Source organism: Pantherophis guttatus, chromosome 3, assembly GCF_059756535.1.
Source record: "Pantherophis guttatus breed Tessera chromosome 3, ASM5975653v1, whole genome shotgun sequence".
NCBI classification, from domain to species: Eukaryota; Metazoa; Chordata; class Lepidosauria; order Squamata; family Colubridae; genus Pantherophis; species Pantherophis guttatus.
Window position 1 is genome coordinate 64554470 of NC_142065.1, and position 16344 is coordinate 64570813.

Below are 16344 nucleotides of genomic sequence, written 5' to 3' on the forward strand. Positions count from 1 at the left end.
ACATTAAGCCCCAAACTTGATCTTTCTTCAAGTACTGATTAACTAAGGTTGTAACCCTAATAAGCTCTGGGAAAAGAGACTTACTTTTGAGTAAACAGGCATAAGAATGCACTAATTCTCTTCACAAATTGTGTTGCTTCCGCTGGAGAAACTTGCCTTTAATTTTGCATTTCTTCCTGCGGTGATGTGAATAGAAGCAGTTTGGGTAAGTGCATTCTGGTTTATTGTCAATGTGGAATTGTCCAAACTGGAAAATATGGGAAATATCATCTGAATAGGCCTAGTATTTACGAATTTGCATTCTTATGCTTCAAACAGAAGTGCTTTAAATGTATCTAGTTGGGTGGCTATTTTTGATATTTTCCCCATTTCTTCCACCATCAGCATTTCTACCAACTAGAGCAGCGGTCCCCAACCTTTTTGGCTTTGCGGACCAGCAGTGGCGGCGCTGCCAGGGGGAGGGACAGTGCGATGGTTCTGTGCAAGCAGCGGATATGTGTGCTTGCAGCTCCATTTGTGTGAGCGGCAGGCGTATGCAAGTGCATTCATTTGCCACTTGTGCAGCCCAGTTATGATCTGTGGCCTGGGGGTTTGGGACCCTAAAATAGAGCGTCAGGGACATTCCATGGGGATAGGGCAGTGTGTATACTTATGTGTTTCGTCTGTCTACCAACCATCTAATATGCAGAGGCACATAAATCTATTGCCCTACAAATGCCCAATTGTGGCTTTAAAATATAGAACAAAAGAAAATTAAAATCAGCAACAGTTCTTAAATATGTCTTTCACTGTTTTAAACTATGATGTTAATTTCAATCAGATGTTTTTCAGTAGGAATAACAAAGAACAGTTCACCATTCGCTTGCTTATTTATTTCATGCTCATTCCTAAATTTTCTTTGTAGTAATTTCTTCATTTATTTGTCAGCCATGTCAAGCGGGTGTGAGAATTACCCTACAGATTATTATTATTATTTTTAACATGGAGCTTGTTCTCCACAGATAATATTTGTGGATGTGGGAGTTAATGCTCAGAAGACAGGTGGAACAATTCTCTAGTAACTGCCAAGGACATTAAGGCAAGCATTACACAAGATGCTTTAAAAGTCATGGCCCCAAGATCATAGATTCAGTTCACAAAATTTTATTGTCAAGTTTCCTTAGTAACATGTTTCAAGAATCACTCCGCTAACCTTCAGGGGAGTCCTAAGGAATTCATTATATCGAACAAAACTGAATTCTAGTCTAAATGAAAAAACATGCTACTAGGAATGCACACTGCAAAAAGTTTTAAAAAGTGTTGCAGTCTCCTTTCTCTAAACTTCCATAGATTTAAGTGAAAGAAGAAACCCAGATCAGAAAGTGAAATTTGAAACTGTAAAGGGAAGCCCCAAACACCTTGCTATGAACTGTCTTGTGTATCATAAAGGAGTCATAAGAATGATCATCTCATTAGTCACAGTACCTTGAAGGCCAAGAAGTTGAGAAAAGAAAGGATCCTCTGATTTCAGGCTAAGTAAGGCCAGTTTAAGCACAATGATAATCTACACATTATCCAGTTGTAGAAGGGATTGTTTATCCCCTTAAAAATCTTAAGGTTGCAGGACAGGATACACTTATTCCCACAAGGGTTCTTATTAAGCCATAAACAAGGTATAACATCCAACAGCGGCATGACCATTTAGTGCAGAAATTATGTTTTCCAAGCAGAAAGGCTATTTTAATTGCAAACCTTGCAATTGTTTATAAGAACCAAATTTCAGTTTATACCTTTACACCCACATAGCATCTGTACCAGGTTTAAAAGTGAGCATCCATTTAAATACTTTTCCACATTTTTCCCGTGTACCGTTTTCTTTATTGGTAAAGTAGCTAGCAAACACCTCACTCAAGCAGATGAACATGTATATCATTCCGACTTGAAAAAGGTACAAGCTCTTTGGCAGTGCTGAGATGGGAACGGAAAATCATATCCATGCTTAAGCAAAGCAATGCTTGCTGCTGATAGGGGAGTTCAAAATCTATTGTTCCTGGTGTGGGAGGCTTTGTGCATACCTAGTTGCCGATATCTGCTCTTAGTAAATGGAATTAACACAGCACTTGTTAATTGCCAGACTATGGTACTATTTTCAACTGAAACCGATCTCCACAGTTATGACAGCTATGAGAATCTGAAATGCATGTGTGTTTCATGTCATGACGGGGGAAGAACCATTCTGAAGAATGTGATTCTTGTCACGTTCTCCTGGCAATTAAAGTTAAATCGTGTAGAAAAAAAATATTTATGTCACACCTACTGCTTTTGCATAACCGAGACAAGGAATTATTTATATTATAATTAACTTTTCTGATATAAAACATAGGGAGGAAGGATTTTTAAAAAGGCAGTGATATCTAATTTCTTTTAAATGCTATTTTGCAGAGCCCAGTAGGCAGATTCCATTTCCAACAATCTCCCAATTTTTGAAACAGGCTCCTGCTTTAACACATTCTACAGTTTTGTCGAAAAGGCCCTGATTTTCATTTTTCAAAAAAATAAATATCAAAAATAAAGATTTTAGAAATTCAAAACATGCATCTTAACAAGACACATACTGCTCAAAAGGCAGCTACTTTTGGAAACCTCTGCTTGCTATCCAGTGAAAATATCATCTGTTGATATCAGATATGAATTTTTGTACCGTCTCTCAAAAGTTCCACTCTGAGGAGCCTGTGCAGACAGAATAATGCCACAAAAAGTACGTAGCGACAGTCAACTAGATTTAAGTTCATTTTCTGTAGCTGGAGGCCAAAATCGACTAAATTGGTTCTAGTGATCAAGTTTTCTGCAATTCCCCATTCTGTGTATTAGCTATTTGACAGAAATTCACTGCGGTATTTAAACTGGCAGTCATCACAGCTAACTCAAATTGTATTGGCTTTCAGAGTGTTGAAACGGTGAACTGCAATCATCAATCGGCCAATTCCAAGATAACGTGGTGGTTGAAATTCCCTGTCATGCTGTACAATCCCTTTGTAGCTCACTAGCTCAGAAGATGCCCAATAAAACCGGCAACAGGAGTGTCTGGCAATGCTACTACAATGTAATACGAGTGTGCCCATGGAGGGGCTTTGCCCAGAAACAAGGTAAAGGCAACTGTGCCAACAGTGGTTTAAACCTCCCAAGAGACCACAGCATTTTCTTTTGGAAAACAAAAATACTGAATCACATTTTGTGAAAGCACATGTGAAATGTGAAAGCACATTTTGGATCTCACTCACCCACCCATCATCCATTGACAATTTTGCAAATCACAGATCACCGAAATAACACATTAAAAACAATAGAGGGTTTTTTTCCTCATCATCTCTGCGCTACTGTAAGATACTGAGATAAATGGACCTAAATATTAAAAAGGGGTGTATCACTGCAAATTTCAAATTACCTTACATTTTAATAACTAACCAATGTGGGGTTTTTTTCATATAACTTTATTATAAAGATTTTAATAAAGAAAGATAAAAACTAACAGAAACTAATAATTTAAAAGAAGGAAAAGAAAGAGAAAAAAGCCAAAGCCAAAAGTGCAGCGGGGGAAAAAGAAAGCATATAAAGAAATAACTCCTTTACAACAGTTATATGTATACATATAAATTTACCTCTTACTCTGTGGTTATAGCATAACTTTCTTTCCCCCACCCCATCTATTTTTTTCCCAATCATCAAAAATATATCAAAACTTTTTCTGTTTTACGCAAAAAGTTTATAATGTGTGTTTTCTAAACATCAGAAGTAACCAACATATATATATATATATATTGTCCCAAAGTTGTTTTTACAAGAGGCAACTGGACTTTCTGGTTTTTCTTTGAAGACGTTTCACTTCTCTTCCAAGAAACTGAAGAAGCTTCTTGGACGAGAAATAAAAAGTCTTCAAAGAAAAACTAGAAAGTCCAGTTGCCTCTTGAAAAAGCACCTTTGGGACAACCATAACCTGGATGACTGAGAATCTCCATAGACAAAAAACATATTAAGAGTACTTTTTGTACAGTTACTAACTCTGCAATTAGGAACTTTTCCGTGTCTGATTCCAAGAAGATGGAAGCATCCTAACTGAACAAGTGGGCATGGATTTCTTTTCACTACCGTACTTAAAAAGAGCTGAGGTGGTGTAGTGGTTAGAGTGCAGTACTGCAGGCTACTTCAGCTGACTGCTAGCTGCAGTTCAGCAGATCGAATCTCACCAGCTCAAGGTTGACTCAGCCTTCCATCCTTCTGAGGTGGGTAAAATGAGGACCCAGATTGTTGGGGGCAATATGCTGACTCTGTAAACCGCTTAGAGAGGGCCGTAAAAGCACTATGAAGCGGTATATAAGTCTAAGTGCTATTGCTAAGTGCTATTGCTATTTATCTTTGTGACAACCAGATTTCTACCTGTAGGAAAACCTGTTCCCAGATTCTCCTGCCTGTATATGTAGCAAGCAGATTCAATGAAGTGCAAAGAATTTTTTTAAAAAAATATTGCTTTCCGTTTACAAGGAAAGAGTGAAAAGGGGGTTTTCTCCAAAGCAGAGTGACTTCCCATTCCTTTGATATGTGGTTTAGCTAGTGCTTTTTCTCCCAATGCTCCTTACATCTCAATCAGAAAAATTCTTAAATCAGTACAGGTCAACGATCTGAGAGAACTCTTACGAACAAGACACGTGCATGCAAAAACCAACCTCAAGCTCATTGTTGGAGGGTTTTTTTAAAAAAAAAAATTAAAAATGTTCTTTGGGGAAATTGCTTGTTGCTCCTGCTGCTTCTATTATCATATAGTTATACTGGGAAATGAAATGGAAGTGACACAGCATGCAAGTCCTGTTATAGAAGCCTCTAATGAAGCATGATTTCCCATTCTTTGAAGGATGTATTCCCCAGGCCTACTGATCTGGAGAGATTTGCTTCTTAAGCATTCAAGTAACCACACCTCAACTATAAACAATGGGGAAAGAAGCATGCAAAGAAGGGAGACCAGATTTTCAATGCATTGCAATATGCTCAGAATGTCTCTATCTTTCACACAGAAAGCGTTAGGATTTCTCTCACTTTTAAGCACGTTCTTTTTGTTTCTGCCAGGTGATTTTTTTGATAAATAGTCTCTAGTGTAGTAGAGAACTCTGCAAACACCTGAAAGATAAATCTTTACACTGGGAACCATGCCTCTGTTCAAAAGTAACTGAATAGCAATTAACCATTCGTGGCTTTTGTCCATCATTCTGACAATCTATAATAGCTGTTTAGTTTGACCACATCCACGTGCACAGCAAAACCTTTCCACCTGTGAAAATGTGTTTTTTTTTTAGAACATAAGCAGCAACAGCTGTTAACCCATCTTTCACATCACACATCCTTTCAAATTCCCACCTTCTGCCATTCCAAATCATGCAATCAACTCTTCTCTCAAATGATTTAGAAACCTGAATGGATCTCCCTTCATTCACTGATAATTCACAAGGCCTATGCACAGCACTTATTCTACCTACTACCTTATGGCGTTAAGGGTAAAGAGCATATGGGGAGAAAAAGATCCTAGCTGCATGTCAGGTCAATAAGTAATTACTTTATACAGGTAGTCCTCAACTTACAACAGAGTTCACTTAGTGACCATTCAAAGTTACAATTTATTATTTATTTTTATTTTATTGGTTCGATTTATATGCCGCCCTTTTCCGGAGACTCAGGGCAGCTTACAATGCGTTAAGCAATAGCCTTCATACTTTTGTATATACCTGCTTAGTAGGGCTTTCGCCCCTCCCCCCCCCAGCGGTGTTATATTTTATACAAAGTCATCTTATTGTCCCCACAAACCGGGTCCTCATTTTACCTACCTCGAAAGGATGGAAGGCTGAGTCAACCTTGAGCCTGGTGAGATTTGAACTTGCAGTAATTGCAGGCAGCTGGTGTTACTTAACAGTGCTTTAGTCTGCTGCGCCACCAAGGCTCTTGTAGCACAATGGTGCTACAAAGAGTGACTTATGATCGTTTTTCATACTTACTGTACAACCATTGCAGCATCTCCATGGTCACATGATCAAGTTTCAGATCCTTCACAACTGACTCATATTTATGACAGTTGCAGTGTCCCAGGAAGTCATGTGATCACTTTTTGTGACCTTCTCACAAGCAAAGCCAATGGGGAAGCCAGTTTCACTTAACAATCATGTCACCAACTTAGCAATCGCAGTGCTTGTCACTTAACAAACAACTGTGACAAGAAAAGTTGTAAAGTGGGGCAAAACTCACTTAATGACAGAAATGTTGGGTTCAATTGTAGCCATAAATCGAGGATTACCTATAATCCAAGATTCTGATTTGCCAGATATTGACAAGACCCATCCACAGTTGAAACCTGATCCACCTTCCCTAGAAGAATAGCCTGGAATTACAAATCTCATCACCAGAAACTGCCTTTTTATCTTTGTGCTCTCCAAAACTAAAGGAATATTATTTCTGCAAAAGCAGAACCATCCTGACAGTAATTTACAGCAGATGAAAACAAAACTCCCTCAAATATATTGGCCTATTTGCCCTTTATGTGGACACAGCAACTATAAACCATATGGCAAGGTTCTTAACATGTTCCTGTATTACACCTCACTTGAGAAAGCGTGTTTATCAATGTGCAAGCACAGATAAACTTACACTTCACTAAAGTCCTGTTGGTATATAATTGCAAGCATGCTACATATTGCTTGTTGGAAAGTATTAATTCTAGAGAGTGGTAAAAACATCATTTACTGCTTGAAATGTCAATAACCAAAGCCAAGACAGTTATGAAAATACATATTAATCATCTATTTTGTGACCAAGAGGACTTTTAAAAACAAATAGTATAGCAAAAGGATGAGAACAGGAAACAAAGTCTTATAATAAACTTACAAAGGTAAAGTACTTAGAAGTGTTACAAAACTGTATTACACAGAGAATTTTAAAAACCTCAATGAGGATTGTATCTATTTGCTGTAAGCTTAAAGCAACATGTATTAAAGAAGTTTATGTGAATCATCTAATACACTCTGGCTTATTATTAGAATTATTACCAAGCTAAAAAAGATTAATTTCTCTAAATACAGTAAATCCTCAGACACTATTATAAGGCTGCCGCTAATGTAGCATTACTGAATTTTGCATGCCAGCACTACAACTCTATATACCTTATGCCAGCCTTCCCCAACAATACATTCACCAGGCATGCTGAGATAATAATCATCAAATTCCTAGCCAACATGGCCATGAGCTCCGAATTCTGGAGCCACAGAATGCAAGAGGAGGAAAGACTCCCTTCAGTTTGTCTCCTATTGGGTTTCCTACCACAACCACAATTAAATATTATATTAAGAAAATCCTTCTTCCCCATTCACTAAGTTTTGTAACATCTTGACTGCTGAAGAGCTGTGAAAACGCAAAAGCTTGCATAAATTTGAGCGGTCATTTGAGTCATGATAAAGAACCCCCCCTATGGCAGTACTGGCTTGTGTTTTTTTTTAAGTAACCAAGAAGCCAACAGCTTTTTTTTTTTAATATAAATTAAGTCATGTTGCATATGGAATAGCTTTTAACTCCAAAGTATTACAATCAGCAGATGACCTTGAAACCAGCAACCAAACTATTAAGGTCCTAGTCCCTATATGTGGTATAAAGAGCTAAAGGAAGAAATATTTCAAACATATTAAGAATAATAATAATAAACAAAAGTTAGGAAATAAAAGTGATATGGCCATAACTGAAGAGAAGTGGCTTGTCCCAGTTCGTTTAATTCCAAAAGCAACACTAATCTTTTTTGCCTATCACACAAAGATTGTATTTATTCTAGGAGAGAATATTATTGCCCAAGATCTGTTCAGATTGAAGTCTCCTTCCTACTGCTGATACTTACGCAACAGAGCCAACTGTTCCAAGGCTGAACATGTAAGGAAAAATCATGACAATAAGATCAGGTCTCAAGTAGATAAGGGGTTGGGACTTCAACTCACTCCCAGAGTTCCTGAGCCATCTATGCTGACTCAAGAATTCTGGGCGTTGAGGTCCACAGGTTGTAAAGGGGCCATAATTGCCACCATGGTACTATAGCAATAGCCACTCTGCTCCAGCATCTCCCCCCCCACCCCAGAATTACAGAACTGTAGGAAAGGACTTTCTTGTGTTCTATTATTGATCAGAAACCTACTAGCATCTTCTGTTCAAAAAAAAAAAGAATATCACTAATAGACTATCATGCTTGTCAAAATTAGATACACATTATATATTGGTTTACAAATTCACTGGATTTGTTCTGGTATTCTCAGACTGATTTCCCTCTTCCCACTACTTCCCATCCTTAGCGTGTATTGTCTTTTTTTATGAATCATTTTGGGTCCTGTGCCTTGTCTTTTGACAGGAGACAGTATTTCTCTAAACAGCAAGATAAATGTATCTAAATACAAGTTTTAATCACTTTCTTCTTCCTTTCTCAGGAAATTGCTTTCAGGGAATTTCTCTCTGTGGGGGAGAAACATAGGTTGCAAACTGAAGCACATTTTTCAAAAGACTCTATCTGAGGTCTAAGTTGAGTGTCACTATTTATTTTAAAATAGGACCCTCCTGTTAATTAGTACATGTCATTGCAGTGCCGACACTTCTTCTAAATGAAAGCTACTGTTTCTGCATCAAAAAATAACTTCTAAGACTATTCTCTGTTGAATACAACAGTCCCTCTAGGAACTTTGTCAGAAAGAAAAAGAGAAAATAAGATCCCAGGCTAAAGATCCATAATTTTTCTAAGAGATAATGTAATATTCACAAGGTAGGTGCATCAGGAAGGGTTAAATTAAACCTACCAAAGTGAATGGAACTGAGTTTCCCCCCCTCAAAGGGTATTTTTCTACTCTGAAAGCATACCAAAACTCATTGCATCTATGATCATTGGGGTTGCTGCAAGTTACTTGGAATAATCTGCAAGGTTTCTCCAACTTCAGCCATGAAAGTTTACGAATTATGCAGTTCTTTCCAAGATGCCCTTTCTTGGCGAGTAAGAGGGAGAAAGAACCATCGGATTAAGGAAATTCTACGGATGTTGCTAGAGATTACAAAGCAGTTTTTGCAGGAGTCTTAACTTATAACTCAGTCACAAAAGTGTCTGAAACTAGTGAGTCCACCTATGTTCCACTTTTAAAATGAAACTGTTGTCAACTATGTTGCCAAACTCAATTCCTCCCACAATTCTCAATTTCTTGAACTGCATTACAGATAGTCGACTTATAACAGTTCACTTAGTGACCATTCAAAGCCCTGAAAAAAGTGGCTTATGACAATTTTTCACACTTACGACCATCTCAGCATCCCCATGGTCACGTGATTTACATTTGGATGCTTAGTAACTGACTCATATTTATGACGGTTGCAGTGTCCCAGGGTCATTCCGGCATCATGTGATCCCCTTTTGCAACCTTCTGACAAGCAAAGTCACTTAACAACTGTGTTACTAATTTAACAACTGCAGTGATTCACTCAACAAACGTGGCAAGAAAAGTCATAAAATGGGGCTAAACTCGCTTAACAAACTTCTCACTTTGCGACATAAATTTTGAGCTCAATTGTATCCGTAAGTTGAGGATTATATTCAACTTATTAAACATGCTGATGAATCTTTTTTAACTTTTTCTTTCCCTTTGAAACTTAGCCCTTAACCACTTGGACATGTTCATAGGAAATAATATTCTGCCATTACAGGTAAGCCAGAGACCAACAGATCAGATAAAATGACAAGTCAAAAGTTCATCTGGGACAGTTCATTTGGAAGAATGTCCCATGGCTCAGGATAATCATACTGTGTTGTCCTCCTTGAGCTATGAGAGCATGTTGCTCTAGACAAGTTAACTTTTCAGATCTCCAGTCAACTCACAAATACCAATTATTGAATTCTAGGTAAGAAACCATGTATGGCTTCAGATGACAACTGAGGAGAAAACCAAGGTATGCCTCTTAAGGTCAACATCTGAATGCACCACCTATGTCTCTTGAAAATTTCCTTTTGCAGCTAGTTTGTAGTCATCCCCAAACCTATTAAAAATTAAAGAAATAATGAAGTCTGCATTGCAGTCTTAAGGGAAAGGGGGGGAAAATCTTCATATTGCAATCTGGAACAGAAGCTATTGGCTCTCTCTGAGGCTGCAATTCTATTCATCCATAGCGAGGGATGGCCCCACTTAACACAATAGGATTCATTTATGGATAAAAAATGCACAGGATTACACTGCACAGCAGCCTCCTGATAAATTCTTAAATACTCACAGGCCTTGGAGAGTGTTTTTTTTAAAAATCTTTCCAAAGAAAGAAGCATACCACATTCAAATGCAGGCCTCTATGTCAAAAGTTTGCACCTTAAGAGTTCCTCATGATAAGTAGCATCTCTTTCCCTCTCTTTATCCTCCGTGCTCCTAGGAGGACACGTGACTCTGTAAACAGATCAATATGCTCCACCTTAAAAGTCTTCAAGAAAAGCCACTGAACTGGATTCACATAACTGGGACTTTATAAAACAATATTCAAACTCCATCAGAATGGCAGAGGTAACACCCTTTTCTCTCCGGATCTAGTTGCATTTGCTTTGGAACAACTGCAGCGATCGAAGTTTATTAACCGAGGGATAACTTTTTTTTAAACTCACGTAATCATGAAAGGCTTTTGCTTCGCTTGAGTGTTCACAAGTATCTCGCCTTTCAGGAGCTGCACAGTAAAGGTCCCAAAATACACTATAAAAAGAAACAAAGAAAGAACTAGTTATTAATACTTATACAGTACACATCCCTAGACATATAGCGGTTTATCCAAATGAGCCTGTGGTTCAGGAACAATGGCACTTCTCAATCTTGTTCAATCTTTACTCAAGGAGCAGTGAACATAGCACTTTAGTTCCACTTGAGACTTTTACCTTCAACAGCAGAGACACAAGATGCCTATTTACATACACAAGTTTTTAATGTACAGTAAAGAAGATTCCCACTTTAATAGCCTATCAACTCTGTTTCAATGGTTCCTTTTGTAAGCTTTCCTTCTCCCTTCCTCCAATATTAAAAAGTTAGGTTTCCTGTGTCAGTTAAAAAACCATACTGCTGTATTTCCCATTGCAGTCAATTCATTGCAGAAGTTTGTATATGGATCTATTGAATGTTGCTTTTAATCACCCTCTTGCTGAAAATAAAGTATGGACCAATTCAAGTTGTCATATTACTTTATTAAATCTAAACATGTCCCATTCCACATTTGCAACTGTCTCCTAAACTGGACTGCAATCCCTTACAGCTGTTTCTATTTGACTTTAAAGGCCATGCATTCAATACAACATTGATTCCTCTTCTGTCTTGAAACAGGCACATGTAAACATTTCCAATATAAAGACCCCCACCCACATAATAAAATTCAGAATGCATCCACTATATAAAACATAATCTAATATTAACTAGCACTAAACAACTCAGGTTTACATACTCAGTTATTCATTAAGCTCACATGGATTCTTATTATTTCTCAGCCTAACCTATCTCAAATTTATCAAAGGGGCAGAGGGAGGAAAGGAAAACCAGGTATGCCATCTGGAGGTCCTTGAAAGAAAGGTGGGTTATATACATAACTTTGGCCTTCCAGCAAATAAATCAGAAAATGTCCTGAGTACTCCAGTGTTATTGTCCTTCATGTAGGAAAGATTTCATGTGCCAAGACTATTTTCTACTCAGCTATCCCCAATAGTTGAGTGCTTTAAACAATGCTCTGTAAGAAAGCCAAATAGGAAACAAATTCGGAAACAGTCCCAAGAGCATCAACATGTGGCAACTGACAGCCTAGCCTCTTTCTCCAAAAAATGTTTAAGTTACACACCAGAAGGAGGAGAACCTCATGAAATTTTGCTATTCCTGTTTTCCAGCAGGCCACATTTTATCTTTATATATCATGCAAATTCAGAAAACGGGACAAATTCCATAACTACAGTTAAGTATGCAAAAAAATAGTCTGTGAATTGAAATTAATGTGGCCCTATGACACCTATGCATTTCATCATTCAAAGCATCATCAGAAAATTGGACTATGGAAGCAACATGTGCCCCTCAAATGTTTACCATTCTTAGAAGCAAACTTCAGGTGCCATCCACATAACAAAGTATATATTCTGGTAGCAGCACTAACATACAGATGAATAACTATACTAATCTAATAGCTAACTACAATAGATGAAAGAAATTCTTCCTGGAATCAATAGGATTTACATTCAAGAAAGAAGATCTAGACCAGGAGGTTAGAAATATTTCTATCACTCAGCATCATGCTACAAGTTGCATAACTGCTTTAGTCACGCTGAACTTGTCCACTATACTCTCTATCATACATATATACTCACAAAGGGCAATGTCACTGCTGAATAATTTAGGAACATGTTTTAAGAAAAATTAGCACATCGCAACGCATCTCAAACTTTTAAAAAAATGGAGCTGATAACCTAAACACAGATTTCCTTTTCCAATTAAACATTCTGAAAAGGTATCATCTACAAAATACTAGTCCCCAATGAAAAGCTAAGGACAATGCATTTTATATCCATAAATATTCCACATATGTTCCTGTTAAAACAACACCACTAAATAACCTTTTGACAATAAGAAACCTTCATTTATTTTTATACATGTGTGTGTGTATTTGTACAACATGACTTCAAGTTTGGAGGATACAGGAAATTCCAAAAAAACCTACAATTTTGTTCCCAAAATTCTCTTCAATACTTTTTCAAGCAACTTCTACCTAGGCTGAAGAGATAAGCTTGCAACCAGAGTTATGTGTTTGGATTAAGAGACAGAAATGTAAACTCAAACCAAATCGTTTGCTTGGGATAATCTTCCCTCCCCAACACTTCCAATTAGTTAAATAAAGAACTTTTAACACAGAAGTAAAAGAAGCAACACTCACCACCACCATGAATGTAAAAACCCAGGAGGTTCTCCTAGTGTGATGTTTTTTTCCCATCGGATCTATGAACAGCCAAGGATAAAAAGAGGGTTTGGGTCACAGACCTGAAGAAAAAGATGCCATTTTCTTCCACTCTGGCTGCTCCCACCCCACCTTTCTAAAAGAGCCTCTGAGGCTAACTAGCAATAAATGGCAAAAGGTGATAAAAAATTCAAAATGGAGGCCACTGTGCCTGCTTTCTGAAAACAAAGGCTATCTTGGGGGGGGGGAGGAGGGAAAGGGGTCAAAAGTAAACAAAGTCACTCACCTCTGATAAAAAGGTCTGTGCGGATTTCTGTGCTCCTACGTGCAGCAAGTATTCATAGACATACAAAGCTAACCTGTAAAAAAGACAGGATTTGTTTTTAAAAAAAGTAGCGGGGGGGGGGGAGGAGAGAAGGGAAAGTCGCTGGGAAGGAGGTGGAAATAAGCCAGGGGACTGAATGAGAGGGTATTCCCCCCCCTTCACACCGAGCCCCCTTTGCTTAAGAGGGAATGAACCCCGCTTTCAGCCGCGGCAGTGAAGGCGCAGCACTTCCTGACCTGCCTCTAGCGCGCCCCATCCCGCTCAAAGAGAAGTTGAGAGCCGCTCACTGCAGGGCACAAAACACAACTTCGCTGGGCGCATCCTCTCCAAAGGCAGCCCGGCATCCAGCGTCCCGCACCCCCGTTTACAAGTCGGTGGCGGAGTGGAGGGCGGCCTTTTTTTTTTCTTCACCGGCTCCTGGAAGAATGTGGGGATGCGAGCTCTATATCCCAGTGGAGTTTCTCGGGGGGCCGCCCCCACCCCCCGGCGCCGCTGCCCACCCCGCGCCTAAATCCTCCGCTTTTGCCAAACTTGGAAACTCTAGAAGCAAGGTAGAAAGCGCAGGCGGGCCGAGGAAAAAGGCAACCAAACGCGCCTTGTCTGGACAAAGCCTTTCACCCTTCCACTTGCAACAGACGGACAGCCACGCCAGACAAAAGGACGATGCGAGCTTGCATGCTTTCCTCCATCATGTTTTTTTTTTTTTTTACACCCGCCGCCCTTTGCTTGGAGACCCGTTGCCTGAATCGCGAAAGGCGTAGATCCCCCGCCGAGGAGACTCTTCACCTCCCCCCCCCATCTCATCTCATCCTCCATGCTCTTCCCTTCCAGATGCCCCAACTCCCCACAAGACAATAAAGGAACGAGAAGAACGCCCGCCTGAAGAAGCCGAGTCTAGTTCCCCGAGGTTCCCTCCGCTGCCTCGGCGCTTACTTTTCCCGAGCCTGCCCATCCGAGGGCACCGCCGAGCCTTTGCCTTTAGCGAACATGGTCCGCAGTAAGAAAGAGGCGAAACTAAAGCTGCCGCTGCCTGAATTGCTCCGATGCTTTCCCGTCTCCCAAACCTCGCGCCTTTCCTCGGCTGGAGCCGGCCCGGGTTCCGCTGCGGCCGCACCGCTCGTCCTGGTTGCAGCTGTCAAAGCCCCGGCCGCGACCCCATCGCCCTGCCCCTGTCCTCGGCTCCTGCTCCTTTCCCAGCTGCTCCTACCGCTGCCGCCACCGCGGCTGCCCCCGGCTCAACCGAACGTGGCTACACTAGGGATAGAACGCGGCGGGCGTCAACGTTCCACAATGGATACATTCCCCGGCCAATCGGCGGTCTGCGGGGGGAAGGGCTGCTCCGCCCTCGAATAGAAACTTTTAAGGTGGCACCAAGGGAGATGCTGCCAGCCGGCGCTAGGCAAACCGAGGCATCCTTGGGCTGCTTCCTAAAGGACCCTCCCGGCGGGGAGGGGGCCCTCGCCACAGCCGCCGCTCCTCCTCCTCCTCCTCCTGCCTAGGGGCTGAGCTGGGACCTCGCTGCCTTTCTTACCCGGCTCTCTCCTCTGCCCAGGTACCCTCCCCTAATCCCAGCCTGTTCTCTTTTTGCATCCCTCCCGATTCACCTTTCCCCCGTCCGCTTCCAGCCTCTCAATCCGCCTTCTCAACCCGCATGCCGTTCTCACCGGCCATCGCACGCTTCTCTCACCGCCTCCCCACTCGCCCCAGCTCGCATTTGCCCTAACCGCAGCTCTGCCCTCTCGACGCTCACCTTCCCCTTCGCCCGGGCTGCCCTCCCGCTCTCCACTTTCTCTCCCCCATTGCCTTCCACATGGTTGTGCTCAGCGCGGCCCAGGCAAAGCTGCCATGCCCGAGCCTCTTTTCACCACCGCTGGTGGTGCTCCTCGGCGGAACCACCAAGCGCTTCCAGGAGAGTGGCAGTGGGCGCATCGAGTCCCGTCCCTCCCCCCCCACATATCTTATTCGGAAATCCCGATCCGTTCAGTGGGGTTCATCTCCCTGGAAACGTATCTTTGGAGGTGCAGCCGAAATGTTTCTAGACAACGTTGAATGTTTTGGAAAGGGGCCTCGTGGTAGCCCTATCGCCATTTATTTATTTTATTGCAGCCTGGCCGGAAGAGAATCCTGCGGAACTCAACGGGACTTAATTCTAAATAATAATAATAAAAAAAAAATGAATGGGAACGTGCTGTTTTATTTCTCTCTTCTCCCCACCCCAGCTCGATTGCTCTTCCCAAGCTGTTTTTGCTTCTTACGACCGGAGTAGGAGGAGCGCAATCTCGTCTTCCTGAAATCGTTCAACGAAAATGTTACCACGTTAACCATAAATTTAAGTCAAAATGCCTCCAAACGGAATCGGCCCCATCAATTCCCATTTGTGTGTGTGTGTGTGTGTTGCTTGCTTTACTGTTTTTGCCGGGGAGGGGAAAAATCGATAAAGGATGGATCCTTGGCATTTCTTCAAATAATAATACATTTTGGAGGTCTTTAAATATGCGACTTATAAATCATACAACCTCCGAGATGAATGTGCCAAGGGCTATGCCTGCACCCAGGAAGGGCGCCTTGGCTCCTTGTCACAATAACTCACCGTTTCCCCCTCCCTCTTTATGAAGTATAGGCGCCTGTTTGCGGTTCATTTTTTTCCCCACTCCCCGAAGCCTAAAGTTAGACCCTTTTAAGAACTGGGAGAATTTTCTCTCTAGCCTCTCACTCTGCCCCCTCTCCCCCGTCGGTATCTTTCTCTTTAAATGTGATATAACCCGTTTGCTACTGTCCCTTTAAAAAAGACAAGCTGAAAAAGCTGTGTAAGAGCTGATTGGTTGCCTGTTTGGATACATCCTTAGGGGGGACTAGAAACTGTTCGCCTAGGTTGATTTTTTTTTTAAACTGTGCTGTTCCAATAAACAAGTAACGCCCCTCCCCCTTACATGCCTATCACCAAACAATTAAAGGCTAGGTCAGTGTCCTGGGGAAAAAAACAGTGGAAGAAGGAAAACTCAGCCCCAGAGTTAATATAAACTACAAGCACACACACGCCCATT

At 40.9% G+C, this 16344-nt stretch overlaps 1 protein-coding gene across 10 annotated transcripts in view; it reads right to left on the reverse strand.

Annotated features, from left to right (window-relative positions):
• SSBP3 (single stranded DNA binding protein 3) overlaps positions 1-15548 on the reverse strand; it is a 199810-nt gene extending 184262 nt beyond the window's left edge. For 4 of the 10 annotated variants that reach the window (XM_087889743.1, XM_034415144.3, XM_034415140.3 and 1 more), the window contains exons 1-4: positions 15051-15548; positions 13262-13334; positions 12955-13016; positions 10667-10751 (exon numbers count right to left, since the gene is read on the reverse strand). In XM_087889743.1, the coding sequence (XP_087745869.1) occupies positions 10667-10751; positions 12955-13016; positions 13262-13334; positions 15051-15229 (399 nt within the window). In that variant the 5' untranslated portion in view covers positions 15230-15548. Of the gene's footprint in view, positions 1-10666; positions 10752-12954; positions 13017-13261; positions 13335-13536; positions 13931-14233; positions 14914-15050 lie in introns of those variants that run through there. The other 6 variants (XM_034415141.3, XM_034415145.3, XM_034415139.3 and 3 more) reach the window with 6 other exon arrangements.
• Between the last annotated feature and the right edge of the window lie 796 nt (positions 15549-16344).